The 22,475-nt window shown below is 38.3% G+C and overlaps 3 protein-coding genes across 3 annotated transcripts; all 3 read right to left on the reverse strand.

The window, feature by feature from the left end:
• Nucleotides 1-244: 244 nt before the first annotated feature.
• Nucleotides 245-10,500, reverse strand: LOC132837560 (cyclic GMP-AMP synthase). Its single transcript, XM_060857287.1, has 7 exons — nt 10,335-10,500; nt 8,839-8,975; nt 5,199-5,428; nt 4,543-4,768; nt 2,230-2,505; nt 1,792-1,891; nt 245-1,695 (listed from the first exon to the last, which is right to left on the reverse strand). The coding sequence occupies exons 2-7, from the start codon at nt 8,954-8,956 to the stop codon at nt 1,149-1,151; spliced, it is 1,497 nt and encodes a 498-aa protein (XP_060713270.1). The 5' UTR covers nt 8,957-8,975; nt 10,335-10,500; the 3' UTR covers nt 245-1,148.
• Nucleotides 10,501-11,172: 672 nt separating this feature from the next.
• Nucleotides 11,173-16,042, reverse strand: eef1a1l2 (eukaryotic translation elongation factor 1 alpha 1, like 2). Its single transcript, XM_060857289.1, has 8 exons — nt 15,886-16,042; nt 15,120-15,275; nt 13,379-13,558; nt 12,944-13,240; nt 12,590-12,740; nt 12,153-12,409; nt 11,572-11,806; nt 11,173-11,496 (listed from the first exon to the last, which is right to left on the reverse strand). Exons 2-8 carry the CDS (start codon nt 15,261-15,263, stop codon nt 11,372-11,374), a joined length of 1,389 nt encoding a protein of 462 aa, XP_060713272.1. The 5' UTR covers nt 15,264-15,275; nt 15,886-16,042; the 3' UTR covers nt 11,173-11,371.
• Nucleotides 16,043-16,172: 130 nt separating this feature from the next.
• On the reverse strand, nt 16,173-19,407 carry LOC132837561 (elongation factor 1-alpha). Its single transcript, XM_060857288.1, has 8 exons — nt 19,249-19,407; nt 18,489-18,646; nt 17,946-18,125; nt 17,563-17,859; nt 17,329-17,479; nt 16,990-17,246; nt 16,668-16,902; nt 16,173-16,572 (listed from the first exon to the last, which is right to left on the reverse strand). Exons 2-8 carry the CDS (start codon nt 18,630-18,632, stop codon nt 16,448-16,450), a joined length of 1,389 nt encoding a protein of 462 aa, XP_060713271.1. The 5' UTR covers nt 18,633-18,646; nt 19,249-19,407; the 3' UTR covers nt 16,173-16,447.
• Between the last annotated feature and the right edge of the window lie 3,068 nt (nt 19,408-22,475).

Here is a 22,475-nt window from a genome sequence, read left to right on the forward strand (position 1 = left end):
GCCCTGCGATGTGTTGGCACTCCGTCCAGGGTGTATCCTGCCTTGATGCCCGATGACGCCTGAGATAGGCACAGGCTCCCCTTGACCCGAGGTAGTTCGGATAAGCGGTAGAAAATGAGTGAGTGAGTGACTACTACTACTACTAATAATAATAATAATAATATTATGTCATATGTTAGTTTTGAATCCACCAAAGATAACACAGGTTAGGGGTCTATTGAAAATTGGTATGAAAACATGCAAATAGAAAAGAATAAGGAGGCTGGTTTTATTTTGCTGTTGTCTTCAGTACTGATGTTTACATATATTTGTACATTTACAGCATTTAGCAGATGCCCTTATCCAAAGTGACTATCTCATTTTATACAACTGAGCATTAAGGGCCTTGCTCAGGGGCCCAGCAATGGCAGCTTGGTGGACTTGGGAATCAAATTCACAACCTTCCGATTGGTAGTCCGGCACCTTAACCACTAGGCTACCACACCTCCCATTTGTAAACATTGTATTTATATATGTCATATATTTCTAAACATTGTAAGGCATTGTATCATCATTATTACATAAACAGTGCATATTGATTCGTAGTAAATGTAAAGTAAATGCTTTGGTTGATTAGAATTGTCCCAGGATGCATAATTTCACATAAAATGAATATAAAACAGAACTTACATTGATAGATAAACAATTTCACTTCTTCAGACTATAATCCTCAAAATAAATGTCATTTATTTTCTGTGACCACTTTATTCTGGCCAAGGACACGGTGGAGCCGGAACCTAACACTGGGCATGAGGCAAGATTACACCCTGGATGGGACACAAGTCCATTCACACACATTAGAGTGGCCGGTCCACCTACCGGTGTGTTTTTGGGATGGAGAGGCAGCCCATATGGACACGGGGATAGCATGTACAGAAAGTGAACTCTGCTCAGGATTGTTGTGAGGTGACAACACTGAACACAGCTCCACTATACTGGGCTAATTTTAAAATGCAATTTGAAAAATATTTGAAATGCCCATGAAAGTTTTTTATCCATTAAAACATAGTTTCCATTAAATTATGCAACATAAATTATTTTAGAAGTGTTTTAGAAGTGTATTTTAAACACGATATTGGGATGTTATCTCCAGAAAACAGTCATAGTTGTTAGGTTTTTACATACAGTGCACATACAATGGCAAAAAATATAAAAGCACAAGGCACCATCAGCTTAATAGATTTATGTCTAAAAGAGTCGCTTCCACATGCCACAGTGTCACACTTTTCTAAGGTGAATGTGATTGATTCTGGAGAAATTTGTTCAGACTCCATTTGAATGGCAGGACTGTAGCACAGTGCTGGGACAGGATCTGGGACTTGCAAAAGAGGAAACCCTAACTCCATTTGCTCCTGCAAAGCATTTCCCAGAAACTGAAGAGAACGCTTGGGGAAACTAGATGGAGAAAACAGATTGTGTTCTGGAACAAAGAAGTGGGGAAGTGAGGCATTCTTTACAGCATTCTCAAAGTCCCAAAACAGTTTCATAAAACAGACTGAGAGCTGGCCAGGAGTCCACAGTGTGTCTTCAGACCTCTCACAGAGGTTGAAAAAGAAGGCAGTTTTCCCATGGTAGGAACATAAAGGATCAAGCTCTTTGGGGTAGGTGTACTTCAGTCCCTCAAACAGGCACTTGAGGAGCCGCAGACACAGTTTTCTAATAAATGACAGTGACCATTAACAATACACAAAAAAGAAAAGAATGAACTACAAGTAAAAACTGTGCAAAATGATATTACATGCTTATTCATACCGGCAGCATTCGTTTTTTTTACTTTCACAGCACGTCTTTTTGTTGCCATGGAACCTGATCATCTCTTTTTCAATATGAGAGAAGGAAATTCTCCAGCTTTCTGCAAATTAAAATACAGATTTCATGAGCAAACACACAACCCCTAATGTTAGCAGTTTCTTTAATGGACTTACTGTATATTCGCTGCCAATCAAAGGTTTTTGAATTTTGTATGAAAATGAAAGAAAAAGAAATGAGTTATTTCAAGAAAGAAATAACTAAATCTTTGTAATTGAGAACTAATTTCCACCTGCAGATTCTAATGGACTCTTAATAAGTGCTTACTGATTTTGAGATTTTAGAGTACATGAACATGAAATGTTAACACAGGGTATTCAAAAACTTTTAATTGGCAAAATTCTTCATTAAATTATGTAGTTAATGTCTTATATTTAGAACCTTTTTCAACATCAGTGAGGTTTCGTGTTTTGGGTCTCTTTGGGACAAAGTAAACAGGCTTTCCACGAAATTTAAGTCGAGTGTTCTTCCCAAGCCACTTGTCCACATCCGGGCCAGCTCGAGCAGCTTGTGGCCAGCCTTGTGGCACTTCAAGGGCAGGAACAATATCTACAGACAGGACTTCTGCCCCGTCAGTTTCATTCAGGAGAACCAAGGTCACAGCTGGAGAACTGACCTTTTTCCTGCACACTTCCCAACGACCTTCACCAGGAGGCACTGAAACATAACCAAAAAGCAGAAGTTTAGAATTTTACCACTACATGGAAATGGAATTGACAAATAAATACATTTCACATAGAAGTAATGATTGTCATTGCCATCAAATATGTAATACATGTTTACATGCAGTACACAAGTACACCAATGGAGCACTTTAGGAACTGTATATTCGTGCAATTTTCTAATCAACCCATTGTGTGGCAGCGGTGCAATGCATAAAATCATAGATATAGGCAAGCAGCTTGAGGTAACGTTCACATCAACCACTTGGATAAAAAAGAGGTAAGTGATCTCAATAATTTTGTCTGTGGCATGTTGGTCCCAGATGAGCTGGTTTGAGTAATTTTTTATAACTGTTGATTTAAAAGAATTTTCACACACAACTATCTCGAAGGGTTCACTTGAATGATACAATAAAGAAAAGTGAGCAACAGTGCTGTGGACCTAAACTGCATGTTGTTGAGACATGTCATTGCATCTCATCTCAAAATGCACAATGTGTCAGACCTTGTCGAAGGCCACTTTGGGTTCACTTTCAGCCAAAAACTGAACGCTGAGGCTACAATGGAACAGACTCACCAAATCTGGGCAGCTGAAAACTGTTAAAAAAAATCTTGATTTCTGCTGAGGCACAACGATGATAGGTGGAGAATTTGCACCAAAAGCATGACTCCATTGACTGAACCTTCCTTGTGTCACCAGTCCAGGCTGGTGGAGGTGGTGTAATGGTAAAGCCACAACTGATCTTTTAATTTCTAATTCCAGCAGAATAATGCACCATTTTACAAAGCAAAATTGATCTCAAACTGTTTTCAATTACATGACTGAATGAATGCTCTTCAGTTCTGAATTCAGTAGATAACCTTTGGGATGTGGTAGAACGGAAAAAAATCATTGCAGCATGAAAAATCTGCAGGAATTGCGTGATGTCAAAAGGGACCTCAATTCAAAAGGAATTTTTCCAATATCTAGTTGAGTCCATGTCACAAAGAATTGAGAAGGCCCTACTCAGTATTAGTATATTGTTTCTAATAAAATTCTTAGTCAGCATACACCTCAGCATAATTGTGTAAATGTATCTTTGGACTATTTCTGTTAATAGTGAAAGCTACTATGAACTAGGTTTATAAAGTTTGTCATGACAAACTTTGATGTTGGCTTTGACGAGGCAAGTATTCGCAAAGGCCGGTGCTTTTTGGAGGCGAGTGGACATAAGGGTCAGTGTTACTTTGGGAGGCAAGTGGACAGAAAGATAGGGTGCCAAAACATTTGGAGGCAACTGGAGATGAGCATGTGACGTCATCCAAATACTCCTGAGGAAGTTCCCCTCATTGTGCTGAGTGTTTTGATATATCACATGCCCATGTTGTGCAATTTTTTTATTTTCACATGACATCATCAGAATACCTGTGAGGAAGTTCCCCTCATTGTTGTGAGTGTTTTGATATGTCACATGTCCATGTTGTAAAAAGTTTTTTGATTTTGCATATATTGGGGGTGGGGCTGCGGCACAACCGAAAGGCCAGTCGGTACACCAATTTAAAAGTTTGTTCAGAGTATCACCCTAAAGGAGCTGGCCGAGTTTGGTGTATTTAGTTCGAAAGCTTGCCAAGTTATAAACCTCCAAAGTTTATAATGGGAGTCTGTGGGAAAAAAGGCCACTTTGAGACCCGGTACCGGAAGTACCGGTACTCGGATCGCTTAGAAAAGTAATAGCAACAAACTTCAGACCAGGGTCTACAACATATCCGAATTTGGTGCATGTGGCTTGAAAGCCCTAGGCCGCATTAAATGTTATAAGTTTTTGTCTAAGCTGAAATAGGAAAACAGAATGTTGGCTTCTACAAAGCCAACATAATTAGTGAAGGTAAAGAAAAAAACATGTTCAACATGATTAAGACTGTGTTCTGTCTGAACAATACAGTCTGTCTATATTTGTATAGTATAGTTTCTATTGTCCTTTGTGCAGGCTTGGGAATTTAATTTCTAGAATAGAAATAGCATTAAGGAATAAAAGCAATGAAAAGATTTTACCTGTATGTGTTCGGATGAATTTATTAACCAAATAGTGCATTTCATTCATTATTTTGGAGGCTGAGATAGTGAGTCCATCTTCTAAAAGGAATGCCCGTATTTCACCGCGTGGAGGTCGGCAGAGGGAAATTGTATAGAAAAGTCCGTTATATTTCTCTAAACTCTTCAACACAATTCGGGGTGTTGTAAGTTTCAGCATGATGTCAAACTCATTGGGTTTGATAATCTAAAAACAACAACAACAAGTTATAGAAAGGACAAGTTAACTATTATGTACTGTAATTAAATAAAACATTTTAAACCAACCCTGATTTTCAACTGTCCAGTTCATTAATCCAGACTTACAGGGCTTATTTTCCAAAAAACATGCTTAATATTTAACAGAAATCTCTGACAGTGCCCTAACAAAACACTCAGAAATAATAACACAGTGCTTATGGTAAACTATTCTCCTATAATATCTTAATAACTCCCCAGAGAGAAAATCCATTGTCAGTCTCTGAGCCTGAGTTTTGCTACTCGGAATTGTCCATCTTAAGATCTCTCCTCGACTACACAAATCAGAGTTTTATTTTCCAATATATGTAATACAACACAAATAATATGAATAACAATATAATATACAATCTATTAATAAAAACATATACTAAAATCACCTTCACGAACTCATAGTAGCTTCCACTATTGAGAACAGAAACAGTCCTGAAAAATGGTTGCTCATCATTGTCCTTCAGGAACTTCACTAAATCTTTTCTCAGATTATTGACCAGTTTAACTGCTGGCTGTCGGTCAGCCTGGCGCAGGCGTAAGTCTCGGCCTCGCTGTCTGATCCAGCGGTCAAGTTCATTAGAGACCTCCTTGACATTACCATTTACTCCAGGGTCACCTAAATGTGTGTGAGAGAGAATGAATCATTCTTTATTAATATTTACATTGCCAGTCCAAAATAAAACAAACATTTTATCAGAGGTGGGTAGAGTAGCCAAAAATTGTACTCAAGTAAAAGTACTGTTACTTCAGAATAATATGACTCAAGTAAAAGTAAAAAGTAGACATCCAAATAATTACTTGAATAAGAGTAAAAAAAGTACTTGGTGAAAAAACTACTCAAGTACTGAGTAATTGTTGAGTAACGTCTGATTTATTTTTTAACACGACAACAATCAGACAGACAAAAATACAAAATAATCTTTAGGCAAATTATGGCTCATCCAATCAATAAAATAAATGAAAATTAATTAATTACAAAATAGTTTAAATGAAAATAATTCAGGTAAATTCAAGTACTTAATAAATAAAATTATAATAAATAAAAAATAAATATGCACAAGTAACACAAATTTCCAAACCTTTATACTTTTTTACCAGGCAGAACTAGAACGAGCCAGCCCATAAATTCTCATAAACTGTGTGTGTGTCTCCAGTGACAGAACAACAGAAGGAAACACACACACACACACACACACACACACACACACACACACACACACACACACTCACACATTTCATTTCTTTTGTGTTGTGATTGTTGCACATTTGATGCCTTGATGAAAGGGCAATAATAATGAAATACATCTCTACTCCTTTAATTAATCTCAGGAAGCCTCTAGTACTTTCCTTAGTTTCAGGTAAGCTAAAGCTTCTGGTTGCAAAGCTGTTTTTGTTTCTCATAATGTCTTCCTTCATGTTCATCAGAACAAAGAAATTTATACAGGTTTGTAACAACATGAGAGTGAGTAAATGATGACAGAATTTTCATTTTTAGTGAACTATCCCTTTAAATATGTGTGTTCGGCGCTGCAAGAAACGACACGTCTGGTGTCATCTGTTTGTCGGCTCTTGCTGCGCTGAGTAAAGTTGAGCACATAAAAAAACTCGAAACAGCTGAACTCGACAAAACTGCTGTGTTGCTAACTAACGCGTCCCGCCGCTGAGATTGAGCATGTTAACGTGACGAGACTGTACAACTACGTTTGATTGGTGAAACAGTCACGTGGTAGAGCCTTAGCGGAAGTTTCTCTATCTGTCAAAATAAAACATTAAAATTTGGTAGAATACCAAAGAGGTAAAAAGAAAAGTAACGAGATCATTGTAGCCTAATGTAGCGGAGTAAGAGTACAGTTTCTTCTTCACAAATCTACTCAAGTAAAAGTAAAAAGTATAGTGATTTAAAACTACTCCTAGAAGTATAATTTTTTCAAAAACTTACTCAAGTAAATGTAACGGAGTAAATGTAACTCGTTACTACCCACCTCTGCATTTTATTACATTTATTGTGTCTTTTGTGGTCTATTCACTTACTTCTATTTTGACAATGAAGATCAAGAGGTAGGAAATTGTCCCATCAAATATTTAAATCTCTCTACTTAAAGATTTATTAATCTCAGATTCGAATGAGATGCTAAACGAGTGCTTTATTTAAGGAAGTTTGGTAAACCAGTTACTGTAAGACTGTAAGTAAGCATGTCTTATAGATGATCTTAGACGCTGTTAGTATTAACTTAACTGTTAGTATTAAGTCACAGATACAGTATGTCATGTACTACAAGTGCCTAACTAGAGTGATCTAAACATTTTTCCAATGGAATAACCAGGGTTCCCACGCGTCCTGGAAAACCTGGAAATCCTGGAAAATTAATGACCAATGTTCCAGTCCTGGAAAACACATGGAAAATGAGAGAAAACATAAATTGTCCTGGAAAAAATCTTGTTGTCCTGGAAAATTATTATTTTATTTTTATTTATTTTTATTTACTTTATTATCTTAATTATTAAATTATTATTATAAATGTTCTTGATCATTTAAAGAACAGTTTACAACTGGTCGAAACAATTAACGTTAGTAACAGAAAGCGCTCTGTTCAGGGACGCTGAGTTTTGACGTTTTTTTGTTATGCTGTTTAATCTCGCTGTGACGGATGACGCTGTCTTGTGTTGGCGGTTTCAGCTGCTAGGAATGGTTTAAGTGCTCGAATGTTTTCAGCAAATGGTGACGGGTAAGCATGTTATATCAACCTTGTTAATCTGAATATCATGTGCAAGGGGAATGCACAGCAAACTAAAGCATGCATGACGGCATTGGCCTGAGAAAGGAAAGGGTATTAATATGTGCGGCCTTTTTATTTTATAATTGTTGAAATTTCATTCACATGACAAATTGTCTTTAAAAGTAATCCATCCACACAGTCCCCGAAACCTGTTTTATGGGCGATATACTGTAAGAAGTCAAAATTAGATATTCTACTGACGGGATGCACAGTGAAGCATACATTGAACAATTATTTGCATGCTCAAAGTGCAGCACAGACTAGTGTTGTAAACATGTACAGTAAGGCGAAGGCTGGTAACCTATAATAGGTTTACTTATATAAACTTAAAAACACGTTTGCAAATGTGATATTGATTTTTGCAACAGTTCACTAAACAAGAAGTTAAGTGACTTCCTTTCTATCCTTCACTAACCATAGGATCACTCCTGTCACTTCCTTTTTAGCAACATACAATGGCGTTTCTTTGAGTAGGCATTTATTAACGAATGGTTCGTGAAAGTGAATATCATCATAAATACCGTCATTTTCTTTATTCCTAAATGAATACGTATTTTGAATGACTCGTTTGAAAGAGCTCTGTGTGTGGGTATCTGGTGTTTTTCTAATTTTATAGTTAAGTAATAGCCATAAAGCGTACGTTGTTTTTAAGACTTCTGGAGAGAAGAACATACTACTTTAGGCCGTGAATCTGTGATCCTTGTCTTTTTTTCCTAAATTTGAAATGTCCTGGAAAAGTCCTGGAAAATGATCTCTGAAAAAGAGTGGGAACCCTGATAACATATTTCTTTGTTCACATTTACCTTTATCTTACTTACATTTTCACAAGTATTTATTTATCTTTTTCTTGAGGTTTAAGCAAAATGTTACTATAGTTCTAACTTATAATTTCAACTAGGACGTGCACAATCAAACAGACATGCTGATGAATTAGTAAACCTAACTATGTAGACAGGCAACAAATAATAAATACCATTTCACAGAGAATGAAATCCTAAAAAAATATTCTAGCAATTACAAGATTTTTAAACTTGAATTATATTATATTATACATTTTGATTTTCTCTGATTTTCCTGATGAAAGGTAATCGCACTCATGAAAATGATTTAAAATGGTGCTGTACATTAGACACAAGTAGTCTAATCGAGTCTAATCAACCTATACACCATAGCTAATTCACCTCAATTCACTTATATAATATGTAATTTCCTTGTCTTTTAATCAAAACAATTTTTTTCATATTCTTACCTTTAGGGTTGGGTAGCTTCTTCTGAATAGCATGATTGATATTTTCAGGTATTACAGGTAGGTCTAAGATTTCCTTGTTGTCATTTCTTATATTCTTCAGAGGTTTGCCGCCAACCATTTTATTTGATCAGTTAAAGCTGGTGAATTTGAATGACAGCGTTAGTAAATGGTTACAGTGAGTCATCACTACTGAGAAATATCTTCCACTTCTAGGAATCTTGTTTTAGCCAATGCAAAAAAATTAATTATACACATCTTTTATATATACAGTACATTGATGTTACGAGATCATCTCTATAAGGTTTGTAGTGGAAATTTTAAATATCATGAGTGTTTATATAATGTTATGTGCTTTTACAGTATTCTGTGTGAAGGAGAGAAAGAAGAACAAGAGGCCCTTATTTCAGCTGTTATGGGAACTTTAGAGGAGTATGTGTGGATGTGCTCGATAAGAACTGAAAATGGAATGTGGCCTTGCTGAAGTGATAATTCAAAGGGATACATCTTCAGTAATCAGGTGGGTGCATGAAGACACCCACACATACACACACACATACCCGTGGTACTAAAAGGAGAGCTAAGACACGATTTGGCCTTTTCACTGTGTAGACTTTGCACTGTATGGAAGATGCCTTTTGCTACAGCACAATAAAATTATTATTTTATTATATTACTTTGTCTATTGTAACATCAACTCTGTGAGGATTGCATGGCTATCTGATTTTTGATTTTGATTTTTTAATCCCATTTACAGCAACAGATTTTGTCAAAAGGTCACTGAAACACCATGAAAGCAATCTTTAAGAGGGGTGTCCCCTTTTTTGACCATTTAGTGTACCTTGTACTTTAAACCATGTAGTGCACCTTGTATTTAAGAAGAAAATTTTAGAAAAACTTTTTAAAGAGTACATTTAGAAAAATTAACTTATTGGGGACGTGATGGTTCGGTGGATAAGGCTTCAGGTTACTGATCAGAAGGTCGCTGAGACAACAATGTTGGGTCCTTGAGCAAGGCCCTTAACCTCACCTGCTCCAGTGGCGCTCTGTCCCCAGGCTCATAATAACGTGGGATATGCGAAAACTTAAAAACATTTCACTGCATGTCTGTGTATGTGACAAATAAAATTTGAATTTGAGTTGAAAAGCCTACATAGTCGCAGCGTGGTCTTAAAAAACAATCTTCGGAACAATCTATAATGAAGTATTAGTTATATAATGAAATGGCTTAATATGAGTTAGCCAAATGCTACTTGATCTTACAAAATAATAAGGTTCTAACTGTATCCACAGTTAATTCAAAAATTGCTTTTTGATAATGTACATTTAAAGTAACATTAAAGTGTCAGTGAGCTGTAAGACATAATTTCATTCATTCAGAATATTGCTACCTAAAATGTCAAATTTTTGATGTCCCATATCTAAAATCAGCTCTTCACCCAAACAGAACCCTGTAATAAAGAGAACACAAAGTGTAAGTAGCATGAATAGAGACTTACATGAGATCCTAGACTGAAGAAAAATACTTTTTGGTCGAGAGCTTTCCCCCAAACACAGCCGTGCACAAAAAGATATTTGTTGGTCTGACGCGTGACTTTGTTGCAGCAATCACAGCACTTCAATCTTTCAATCTGTCTTGGAAATACGCTTTCTATTCTGGCAGAGCGGAAGAAAGAGCTGCTAAATAGGAGGAGGATTGCGTAATGAAGCTCTACAGTTTCAGTTTCTTTTTACTTTAAATCCCACTTACTTCCAGAATGTATAAAATCATTTAAAATCATGCTGTTACAAAATTCTCAAGACAGGAAGCTGGAAATTATTTACATACACTTAACACCTTTAATCCCAAACACACGTCAATACATGTTTTCTGAACATTGTCAGACTGGATTCTTTCAGTGATTCTTCTTCACAAATGTTTCACTGTAGATGTTCCCTTGTACAACATTCAATAGCCACAGGGAATTAAACTAAGTCAGGACATGTGTTCCCATTTAACTTTATTTATGGGGAACATCATTTAATGAAAATTTAAATTAGTGCTTTAACTTTTGTTTTAACTCGTGTTTCAACTTTAGGGTTTGTTTTACTGGCAAGCCCAGCCCTATACAAATTCAAGTAGGCATACAGGAAATGATTCTGTGAAGCTCTTCAGGGAATGTGGTTAGGAAACCTTTTTTTGAGCAACTAGAAACTTCATATTTTCATTTTCCATCATTTCAAGATCATCGTTAGAGTATAAATTATAGAGTAAAGTCTAAAATATGTTCAGAACATATTCAGTGCAATACTTCAAAATGTGATGCTTTGACACAAACAGAAACTCTAAACAGAAAATTTCTTATTAATAATATTTTTTATTTTCATCATTTTCTCCTAAGGTGCTTTGAAAAAGATCATTTCCTTCTTTCCTGCGGAAGCTTTTGCGATGGGTTTTTATAAGCATTAACCAGTCCTTAAGAAGCAAGTTCAGGAGACAATGAGACATTGCAAGATGGGACCCTCTACACATGCCTTGGGTGTCAAATGGAGGGGTTCATTTGCTCTTGGCGGCCTTCTGAGCAGACTTGGTCACCTTGCCAGCAGTAGAAGCTTTCTTGTCAACAGCTTTGATTACCCCAACGGCAACGGTCTGCCTCATATCACGCACAGCAAAACGACCTGAAACATGTACTTCAAATGAGTAAAAATGGCAGTGATTTGTGTATAATAAGCATCCTCATTTAGTCTACTTACCCAATGGTGGGTACTGGGAGAAGCTCTCCACACACATGGGTTTTCCAGGGACCATGACGATAATGGCAGCATCTCCAGACTTCAGGTTCTTTGGGTTGTCCTCAAGCTTCTTCCCAGAACGACGGTCGATCTTCTCCTTGAGCTCTGCAAATTTGCAGGCGATATGAGCAGTGTGGCAATCCAGCACAGGAGCATAGCCCTGAGAGATCTGACCAGGGTGGTTCAGGATAATGACCTGAAAGTGTAAAGAAACAAAAGGGTAAAGGCTTTATAAAATTTACACTATTGACGTTATTCAATATATTAAAATAAATCATTTGTTAAATAATAATGACGTGAAACATTTCACTATGCAGATTTTATATTGTAAACAACAGATTTCTATGAACTCTACCAGATGATACACCAGATGATATGAAATATACTTTGGGCCATTGCTTAATTTTTTTTTGCAATAATATTTACCACTAAAATCAACAAACCTTTCTCAAAATGATTTAAGGCAATTATTAAAAATATCCATTGTCTAAATTTTTGGCTAGTAGCATACTCATATGGTAACATATTTGATCATGTCCAACCTGAGCAGTGAAGTTGCCAGCCTGCTGGGGTGGGTCATTCTTACTGTCTCCAGCAACGTTACCACGACGGATATCTTTCACTGATACGTTCTTCACATTGAAGCCAACGTTGTCACCAGGCAAAGCCTCAGCCAAAGACTCGTGGTGCATCTCAACAGACTTGACCTCAGTGGTCACGTTAACAGGGGCAAAGGTCACAACCATGCCAGGCTTAAGCATACCAGTTTCAACACGGCCCACAGGTACAGTTCCAATACCTGAGAGAGAAGAAAGAAAAATCATCTGATTAATATATACAAACAATATTTATATATTAATCATGTATTAATTAACTATGTATCTTTTAATACATCAGATATACAATTGACAATTATTTAATAATTGATAAAGCAAATAATTTGATAAGAATAAGAACACAATAAAAGATAGATTTTTACCTCCAATTTTGTAGACATCCTGCAGGGGAAGACGGAGAGGCTTGTCAGTGGGGCGGGAAGGAGGCAGGATGGAGTCCAAGGCCTCCAACAGAGTTGTTCCATTGGCAGCACCTTCTTTGCGCTCAATCTTCCATCCCTTGAACCATGCCATCTACAGAGGGCAGACTTTTTTTAATATTACATTTTCATGTGTTGTTTCTGGTAGTTTATTATTAGAATTAGTAAAAAATTCAGCAATAATTTAAAGCATTTCGAACAAGTTTAGATTAACCTTCAGTTTATTTATGTCTGTTCTATTGCTATGTATAGATTACGAGCTGTACGGTTATTAATATAGGTGTATCATGTTCTCACGTTCGTGCTGGGCTCCAGCATGTTGTCTCCGTGCCAGCCAGAAATGGGGACGAAAGCAACTGCAGCAGGGTTGTAGCCAATCTTCTTGATGTAAGCGCTGACTTCTTTGGTGATCTCCTCAAAGCGAGCCTGGCTGTATGGGGGTTCGGTGGAGTCCATCTTGTTGACTCCAACGATAAGCTGCTTCACTCCCAGGGTGAAGGCCAGGAGGGCGTGCTCGCGGGTCTGACCGTTCTTAGAGATACCAGCCTCAAACTCACCCACACCGGCAGCAACAATCAGCACGGCACAGTCAGCCTGTTACAAAGAAAATCAAAACAAAAAAGGAGATATTCACTGCCTTGCAGGTTGTATATGACTGTAGACAAATAAAATATTCTATTATTCACTGTATGGATTCTATAGTATTCTTTAGTAAGTTCAAATGGCACATGCCTGTGAGGTACCAGTGATCATGTTCTTGATAAAATCTCTATGTCCGGGGGCATCAATGATGGTGATGTAGTACTTGCTGGTCTCAAATTTCCAAAGAGAGATATCAATGGTGATACCACGCTCACGCTCAGCCTTCAGTTTGTCCAACACCCAGGCATATTTGAAGGATCCCTTGCCCATCTAGTTGTAGAGTATGTGATATTTTTAATCATACAATGCAATTTAAAAATGTTAGAAAAAAAAATTCACTTTTTTTTCCATATCAATGGTTAATGGGAATGTGTTCCAACAATAAGGAAGCTTATAAAAAAATAGATTAATTAATGTTAACAATACACTGTGCAACTACTAAAAATGAAACACGATGATGTAATGGTCTGCCACAGGAGCTGTTGATGCAGTTCTACACTGCTGTCATTAAATCTGTCCTGTGCACATCCATCACCATCTGGTTTGGAGCAGCAACAAAACAGGGAAGCAACAGACTGCCACGCACAGTTAAAACAGCAGAAAAGATAATTGGTGCCCCCCTGCCCACCCCCCAGGACTTGTACGATACAAGAACCAGAAATCGGGCGGGAAAAATCACTACTGACCTTCACACCCTGGACACCACCTCTTTCAGCTCCTCCCTTCTGGCAGGTGCTACAGAGCTTTGCTTACCAAAACTGCCAGACACAGGAACAGTTTCTTTCCCCATGCAATCACCCTGATTAACAACTCACCATAATTATATAACCCTGCATCATATCTATAAGTACTGCATTATCAGAACTGTCAGTCATCACATCATCCGTATACGTCTCACACACTACTGCTGTTGTATATTGTACAAAAGCATAATATTGCACAATACTGATATTTACACTACCATGCAGTTCTAACACTTTATGTACATAACTGACCTGTCCAATATTCTGTATTCATATTTAATACTCGTACTGTCTATGATGTCTCACATCGTCTGTCTTGTCTTGTATAGTATAGTGTTATTTTTGTCTATATTGTCTTGTATAGTCCATATTGTCTTGTTTTGTCTAGTCCAAACTACATGTAGTGTTATTTATGTCTGTATTGTCTTGTATAGTCTGTATTGTCTTGTTTTGTCTAGTCCAAGCTAAATGTATAGTATAGTGTTATTTATGTCTGTATTTTGTCTGTATTGTCTTGTTTTGTCTAGTCCAAACTAAATGTATAGTGTTATGTCTGTATTGTCTTGTATAGTCCGTATTGTCTTGATTTGTCTAGTCCAAGCTAAATGTATAGTATAGTGTTATTTATGTCTATATTGTCTTGTATAGTCCATATTGTCTTGTTTTGTCTAGTCCAAACTAAATGTAGTGTTATTTATGTCTGTATTGTCTTGTATAGTCTGTATTGTGTTGTTTTTTCTAGTCCAAGCTAAATGTATAGTATAGTGTTGTCTGTATTGTCTTGATTTGTCTAGTCCAAGCTAAATGTATAGTTATTTATGTCTGTATTGTTTTGTATAGTGTTATTTATGTCTGTACTTTTGAGAGTCACAAACAGCTGGAACCAAATTCCTTGTGGAATTGGCCAATAAACCTGACGTCTGAAATTTCTCAGTAACTATCTGAACATGAGGGGGCGCTGTTACTACACCACGTTACTACCCATAGATGCTCATAAGGCACACCCATAAAAAGACAAGCTTCATACGCCTATCCCATGTATTCACGGTTTATTCATAGCACCACCGAATGTCCGTGTGCAATCGCACCTCAGCTGCTTCCTTCTCAAATTTCTCAATGGTTCTCTTGTCGATTCCACCGCATTTGTAGATCAGATGGCCGGTGGTGGTGGATTTCCCGGAATCGACGTGACCGATCACCACGATGTTGATGTGGGTTTTTTCTTTACCCATGTTGGCGGTTTACTGTGGAGAAACACGGGATATTATATCGTATTACTGAATCACTCGACTTCATTAACACTGTCAATGAACAGAAAGCGTTCAAAACACACACAAGCCTCGTTTAAAACAAACGTCACTTTATGCTAACTGTTAAACTCTCGCCTAAATAGCTCGAATGTTCGTCAACACAAGTCCTAACAGTGAAATTTTTGCTTTAAGCATAGATACAGGACTTAAGTAAACAGGTTTTCGTTCTTTAATGACCCTTTCTATGTAGGATTAAGTGATCAGAGCTGACGGTGACTCAGTCCGGCTGCCTCCTCCTCCCCCCTCAGAGCCTCCATGTTGAGCCGCTAGAGCTCGTACACGCCGGCCATGTTGTTTAAAAGGACTGCTGTATACCTGACAGCTCGCACGTCTCAATGTCAGGGCGAGAACACGTCAAAAAAGACTACAGATAGCAAGGAAACCCTTCCCAACCCTCGCGTTGAACGCCTAACCACCACTTCTTCAGTGAAGTATAAACCGAATTGCAGCAGGTGCTCTGGTTCTATATACACACACAATTTGCCAAGATGCATCAATTGCTTACATGCAAAAGTTCATTAAAAAGGGCATGTTTAAGACTTACCAAAGCCTCGCACAGCCTTAACACCCCGAAGAAAAGCAAGATAAAAAAAGGACAGAGTCAGACTGACCACCAAAATTTATACTGCTCCAGTTGGGGAGGGTTCTAGAGCCTGGACACTTGATCTGATTCAGATAAAACGGGCACCATTGGTAGGCACAAACAGCCCTGATTGGACAAATAAAAATTCAACACCGACACAGAAGTATAGCAGCAGACAAGAAGCAATGACATGCACAGCTAGATGACAGCAAGATTTCCTTAAAATAAATAAAAATCAGGCTCACACATTCTGCAATTTTTTTAATACCTTTATTAGTTACTCAGCAGCTTTCTTCTCAAATTTAACTGTGGCAACAGGTGCAGATCTAAACCATTCAAATCAAATTAACTGAAAGATGCTATCGATCAAACAATGAAGCCACAATTATCCTTTCCTGCGAAAATTTTTTCGATGGGTTTTAATCAGCATTAGCCAGTCCTTGAGTAGAGTGCCCAGGTTCAAAGAAATTCCAGGAACTGGGGGGCAAGGCCCCACCACCTTTAAAACAGCTGGAATGAGGGTTCACTTGGTCTTGGCAGCCTTCTGTGCAGACTTTGTGACCTTGCCAGCACCAGCAGCCTTCTTCTCAACGCTCTTGATGACGCCGACAGCAACGGTCTGCCTCATGTCACGCACAGCAAAACGACCTGAAAACAGATGTACAAGACAGTCAGAGCCTCCTCAATCACACAAGCTAGACAAGAAATTTGTCAGTATGCAAAATGAGCTCAAGAAGACTTACCAAGAGGAGGATAAGCAGAAAAGCTCTCCACACACATGGGCTTGCCAGGAATCATTTCAACAATGGCAGCATCTCCAGACTTCAGGTTCTTGGGGTTGTCCTCAAGCTTCTTACCGGAACGGCGATCAATCTTCTCCTTGAGCTCAGCAAACTTGCAAGCAATGTGAGCAGTGTGGCAGTCCAGCACAGGGGCGTAGCCCTGAGAGATCTGACCAGGGTGGTTCAGGATGATGACCTATGGGACACAAAGTTACTTCTTCTATCCAAAAGCTCCAGTAGGGAGAAAAAAAAAAAAAAAAAAGGAAAACCACCACAGGCTAACCTGAGCAAGGAAGCTGCCAGCCTCCATGGGTGGGTCGTTCTTGCTGTCTCCAGCCACATTACCACGACGGATGTCCTTCACAGACACGTTCTTCACGTTGAAGCCAACGTTGTCACCAGGTGTTGCCTCAGGAAGGGACTCGTGGTGCATTTCAACAGACTTGACCTCAGTGGTCACGTTAACAGGGGCAAAGGTCACAACCATGCCAGGCTTGAGCACACCAGTCTCGACACGGCCCACAGGTACAGTTCCAATACCTAAGGACAGTAAAGATAAAGTCAGCTTGGTGTCTTAAAAATATTATAAAAAGCAAACTTGTCTTCAACAAGCAATACAAACCTCCAATTTTGTACACATCCTGCAGAGGAAGGCGAAGAGGCTTTTCAGTGGGACGGGAAGGAGGCAGGATGGCGTCCAGGGCATCCAGGAGAGTAGTGCCGCTGGCATTACCCTCCTTACGCTCGACCTTCCATCCCTTGAACCATCCCATCTACAAAGACAAAGAAATGTTGAAGTTGGCATATCAACCATACAGCGCAAAAAGCTATACAAGGCCCATCGAGTTGAACTCACGTTCGTGCTGGGCTCCAGCATGTTGTCTCCGTGCCAGCCAGAAATGGGGACGAAAGCAACGGCAGCAGGGTTGTAGCCAATCTTCTTGATGTAAGCGCTGACTTCTTTGGTGATCTCCTCAAAGCGAGCCTGGCTGTATGGGGGTTCGGTGGAGTCCATCTTGTTGACTCCAACGATAAGCTGCTTCACTCCCAGGGTGAAGGCCAGGAGGGCGTGCTCGCGGGTCTGACCGTTCTTAGAGATACCAGCCTCAAACTCACCGACACCACCAGCAACAATCAGCACTGCACAGTCAGCCTATGGGTAAAAAGAAAATAAAAAGTTAACAAACCAAAACAGACATTCAATGCAAGAGAACACGAAACTAAAGAAAGGAAAAGTACCTGTGAGGTACCAGTGATCATGTTCTTGATAAAGTCTCTGTGTCCAGGGGCATCAATGATGGTGATGTAGTACTTGCTGGTCTCAAACTTCCAAAGAGCAATGTCGATGGTGATACCACGCTCACGCTCAGCCTTCAGTTTGTCCAACACCCAGGCATACTTGAAGGAGCCTTTGCCCATCTGAAATTTAAGTAAATTAGAACCAGGTTTATGTCTATTACATCAGAGAAATCCTTAATATGGTAAAGACGAAAATGAAGTTGTATATATTAAAAGAAAAAAATTACATCAAGTACCCATCTTATTTGAATAAGAAAATTACATTTACAGCTTATAAAAGCTCTGAAAATTTGTGCTAGTTCACCGAAGCAGCAGTGGGCGCCATTACAGCTTTGCTACGTCATGGTGACTAAGCCACGCCCACCCCCCCACACCCTGCCGGCTCAGACCCACTAGCGCGTGCTGCGGGCGCCATCTTGGCTCAATTGACTCAGAACAGTTTTTTTCTTCCCCTCTCATCATTAAACATCTTAAATGACGCACCTCAGCGGCTTCCTTCTCGAACTTCTCGATAGTTCTCTTGTCGATGCCTCCACATTTGTAGATCAGATGGCCGGTGGTGGTTGACTTTCCAGAGTCGACGTGGCCGATGACCACGATGTTAATGTGGGTCTTTTCCTTTCCCATGGTTCTTTAAGATTCTGTTAAAAACAGGATTAAACGTCAAACATCGAAAACAGTCTCATTAAGTCGTGAGGTACTGAGTGATTCTTCTGTAATAACGACTAGGGGACACGTTTAGGAGCCATGGGGCCTGTAGGTCGGACACACGCCCGTGATAAGACACGTGTTTAGAGCCACGTAGGATTATTAAAGTTACACAAAAAAAAAGAACACTTAGAATAACAAGCAACCTCATAAACGTGGCTTCCAGAAGCTTCTATTCTCCTTCTGTGAGCAGTAAAGAGCAGCAGTAACGGCTCCCCACAGGCCCACACACTCCTCACACAGCCTTTGTTCTGTACTCGGTTTACCGGCCTTTATCAAAAATCACTTCTTTTACCAAACAACACCAGAAAACGCGTCTTAAAACTCACGTCTAACGTACTAAAGCGTTATCCATCACCATTCACGACAGCTTTTAAACGATTTTAACAAACTTATTCCACATTCCAACACTCCATCTTTTCATCCAAAGGAAAAACATTTTTTCATAAGGAAAACAAAAATCACAAGGTTTTTAAAAGAAGAACTGGCTGTTTCTTAGAAGTAAATCACCAAAAAAAAAAAAAAGGCCACTTACTAGGATTCGGCGATTAGTCCGCAGCAGCTGTTCCCCGTCGCCAGGTTAACAGAAAGAGACCGAAAAATGCTTTGGATTCAGAATTTATATGCAAGTTCGCCCCGCCCACTCAGTGACGTCATCACAGTGCTTCACGAATTTAAGGGAATCGTCCACTAGTCGGTTTCTGAGTCAGAAGAGCTTTTTCTTTATATTTACCAGGTTTGGGTCATATCCATCATACCTTCCAAAACACACAGCAAAGACAATATGAATAAGATGAGAATAAAATAAAAAAAGGACAAATAAATGAAATAAAATGTATACATGTCTCTAGATATGTATTTAAATATTATGTACATAATTTAAATATTATGATTGGTATTTTATTGGTATTATTTACTTAAAACACATATTGCACATTTCACATTTGTACATTTGTACATACAAATTGTATATATTGTATGTCATTCTATTATACTGTGGAGCTTCAGAATCAGAATTAGAATCAGTCACTAAAACTGAAAACTGAAAAACTAATTCCTCGCATGTGAAAACATACCTGGCAATAAAGCTCTTTCTGATTCTGATTCTGTAATGATTATCAGCAGCAAACGTGACTATGCTGTAAAGGATGGGGTTATAATAAAGGCTTGAACAGCTTAAAGTGTACAGAGTAATAAGTTGTTGTTTTTTTAGATCAAAAACTGTAATGCAGTTATTTATTAAAGCTATACCTGAGTAGCAATTTTTTTGCCTAAAACAAAGCTTTACAGACATTAGTGATGAAACTGCTTGAATGGACATTGTATTCACAAGTAGATATTTACATCAGAAATACTTGGGTGATAATAGGAGATGAAGCACCATTGTTTGCCTTAGGTCTCCACCCAAAGTCTCACCTATTCACATTCAAACTTGATCTGCAGACAAGGCATTGTGGGGGTTCTCAATCAATATACTTTATTTAATCAAGGCTCAAATCAATTATGTATTGTAAATGTATAGATATGGCATAAATAAGTGTATGGAAATCTATGTAGATTTTTCTTTAGTTATTCTACAGTTACCAAGCACCAACTTATTACCCAACTGGTCCCAGGTTATGCTGAGTGCCTTATAGTCTCCATCACTTTTTAATGGGCCTATTTCCAGCATCTGGCATCCCTCTGAGCCTCCTCTCAACTTCCTTTTTGCTACCCAACAGACCTAACCAACACCTGCTTCTTTCAATCACGCCTCTCATTGAGCAGATAGACACACATACACACAAACTGTCTCATACACTCTAGGCCCATGCAGTGGCTCTATGAAAGCAGCAGACATTCCCACATGGGGCAGAGATTATAACTTCTATTGTTCTATTCCTAGAAAATGCCGAACTGTTAATACAGCGCTGCAGACACAATAACATGATCACACCTAATTTATGAATTGTTTTTAACATTTCTCTAAATGTATGAAAGCTTGCCTACACAAATAGAATAAAACAAAATGAAAAATTTATGACAATAATTTACAGACCCCTGAAATATAAAATTTCCAACCATTAAATTATGAAGCAACTGAACTCATTGAACTAGTTAGAACAAGTATGCAAAGTCTAACTGTGGGAACGATTTTAAATGCAAATCTGTGCAAAAAGATTCTGTTTGTTGGTATGAGATAATACCAGTTTAACTAAATATAGTATGCTTTCTTTTAGTTTTCCAAAATCCTAAGAACAGACAGTATAGAATATAGCCAGAGTGGCAATGAATGAGGGCACGAATAGTTAAATGTCATTAAAGGCGTGTCTTCTCAACCAACCTGAGGAACCAGATCTCTTTATAATTCAAAAGCCTGAGTGTTTACTCAGAAAACCAGTCACCCACTCTGCAAAGCATAACTTTCTGAAACACCAACTACTACTAAAAGTACTAAGATCAATCCAGTAAATAGGAAATTGTCTGTGTGTGTATATGAGGGAGTGAGTTTCCAAAGTAACCTTTTTCGTTGTTAGTTTTTAACTAAATTTTGTACTCATTCCATTATCATTATCCTTTTCACCCATTTATCAACAACTTTAAAAACTGTGATTATTCATACAGTGTGTCCTGTTGTGCTGGATTACACCTAGGAGCTTATAGAGCCTAACTTTTTTAGGTACTAATTAAAGTAACATTTACTTTAGGAGTTTATTTCATTGCTAACTAATCTATATGATAATGAAGTCCAGGGGGCAGTTAATTATGTAAGACAGAGAGAAAGCATGAATGAAAGAGTTAAAGGGTGTGGTCTTAAAGGTCAGTCATATGACTGGCACTGATAAGAATTAATCACACAAGTGAAGATCTAAGTCAGACACATAAAAAATGAATATACTTTAGTTGTAGAAAGAGCAGAGTTGAAACAACAATTGCTGTTTGTTCATTTTCATTTCACTTTCTCTATTTGCTTCCAGAGTCTTCATGTTCACTCACTGTGTCACTTATGGGACCTTCCTTGCTGTGGTGAGACGCCAAAGGACCTTTGTCCCCAGTTGGCTTTTTTTACCAGCACTGAAAAACAGTCATTTCTCCCAACAAACCTATCTACAAAGCCAATGCTCTGTTAGTAAATTTAGGGGGGGAAAGGGGTTTCAATTCATAGTGTAATAAAATACTCCAGCGTAAACTTTGACCATTTGACTGGCATGTAGGAATAGACATGGTGCTCTGGATCTGGGTTAAGTGCTGGCAGGGCTTCAATGTTGAGTCATGCATTTGGAGAGGAAGGGCCCCGACCTTTTATTCCTTCCAGGACATTCACATAGAGCAGGCTAGTTAAACTTCTGAGCATTTATTATTTAAATTGATATCATGTTTAGAAGCAACAATCATATTAATTTAAATCAGTCTTGGATTGAAAGAACTTAAAAAAGTCTTGCAGATTTGTGTTAGTTACAAATATGGGACTCAATATAAACTAAAATCTTTCTAATAACTAAGATCTAAGCAATAGAAGCAAATAGAGAAAGAAAGAAAATAATGAAATCCCAAAGCTTTGAATAGAGTAAAGCGGAAATCCCAAAGCTTGGCATGATAGCACAATTCCAGTTGGACAGACACACCTTCCCCTGACCCAAAAGCTAGAAACCAAATGCTCACACTTGCTAATTTTTAACACATTCAGTGAATGGTGCAATGTCTGGGGGTGACACCACTCACTTGCATGTGTGAGCACCCTAGGGTTCTGTCTGAGAACCTGAGAATGCAAATAACACTATT

Source organism: Tachysurus vachellii, chromosome 21 (assembly GCF_030014155.1).
Source record: "Tachysurus vachellii isolate PV-2020 chromosome 21, HZAU_Pvac_v1, whole genome shotgun sequence".
NCBI classification, from domain to species: domain Eukaryota; kingdom Metazoa; phylum Chordata; class Actinopteri; order Siluriformes; family Bagridae; genus Tachysurus; species Tachysurus vachellii.

Bases quoted from the DNA above. Each gene is read 5' to 3' on its own strand.
- LOC132837561 (XM_060857288.1), bottom strand. From the start codon at position 18,632: ATGGGAAAGGAAAAGACCCACATTAACATCGTGGTCATCGGCCACGTC. The intron at 18,126-18,488 runs GTGCGTCATTTA...CTTAAATTTCAG, and splicing joins TCGAGAAGGAAGCCGCTGAG to ATGGGCAAAGGCTCCTTCAA. The intron at 17,860-17,945 runs GTACTTTTCCTT...TTTTACCCATAG, and splicing joins TGATCACTGGTACCTCACAG to GCTGACTGTGCAGTGCTGAT.
- eef1a1l2 (XM_060857289.1), bottom strand. From the start codon at position 15,263: ATGGGTAAAGAAAAAACCCACATCAACATCGTGGTGATCGGTCACGTC. The intron at 13,241-13,378 runs GCATGTGCCATT...TCTTTGTAACAG, and splicing joins TGATCACTGGTACCTCACAG to GCTGACTGTGCCGTGCTGAT. The intron at 12,741-12,943 runs GTGAGAACATGA...TGCCCTCTGTAG, and splicing joins TGCTGGAGCCCAGCACGAAC to ATGGCATGGTTCAAGGGATG.
- LOC132837560 (XM_060857287.1), bottom strand. From the start codon at position 8,956: ATGGTTGGCGGCAAACCTCTGAAGAATATAAGAAATGACAACAAGGAA. The intron at 4,769-5,198 runs GTGATTTTAGTA...TGTTGTTTTTAG, and splicing joins GCTACTATGAGTTCGTGAAG to ATTATCAAACCCAATGAGTT. The intron at 2,506-4,542 runs GTAAAATCTTTT...GTTATGTTTCAG, and splicing joins ATTCATCCGAACACATACAG to TGCCTCCTGGTGAAGGTCGT.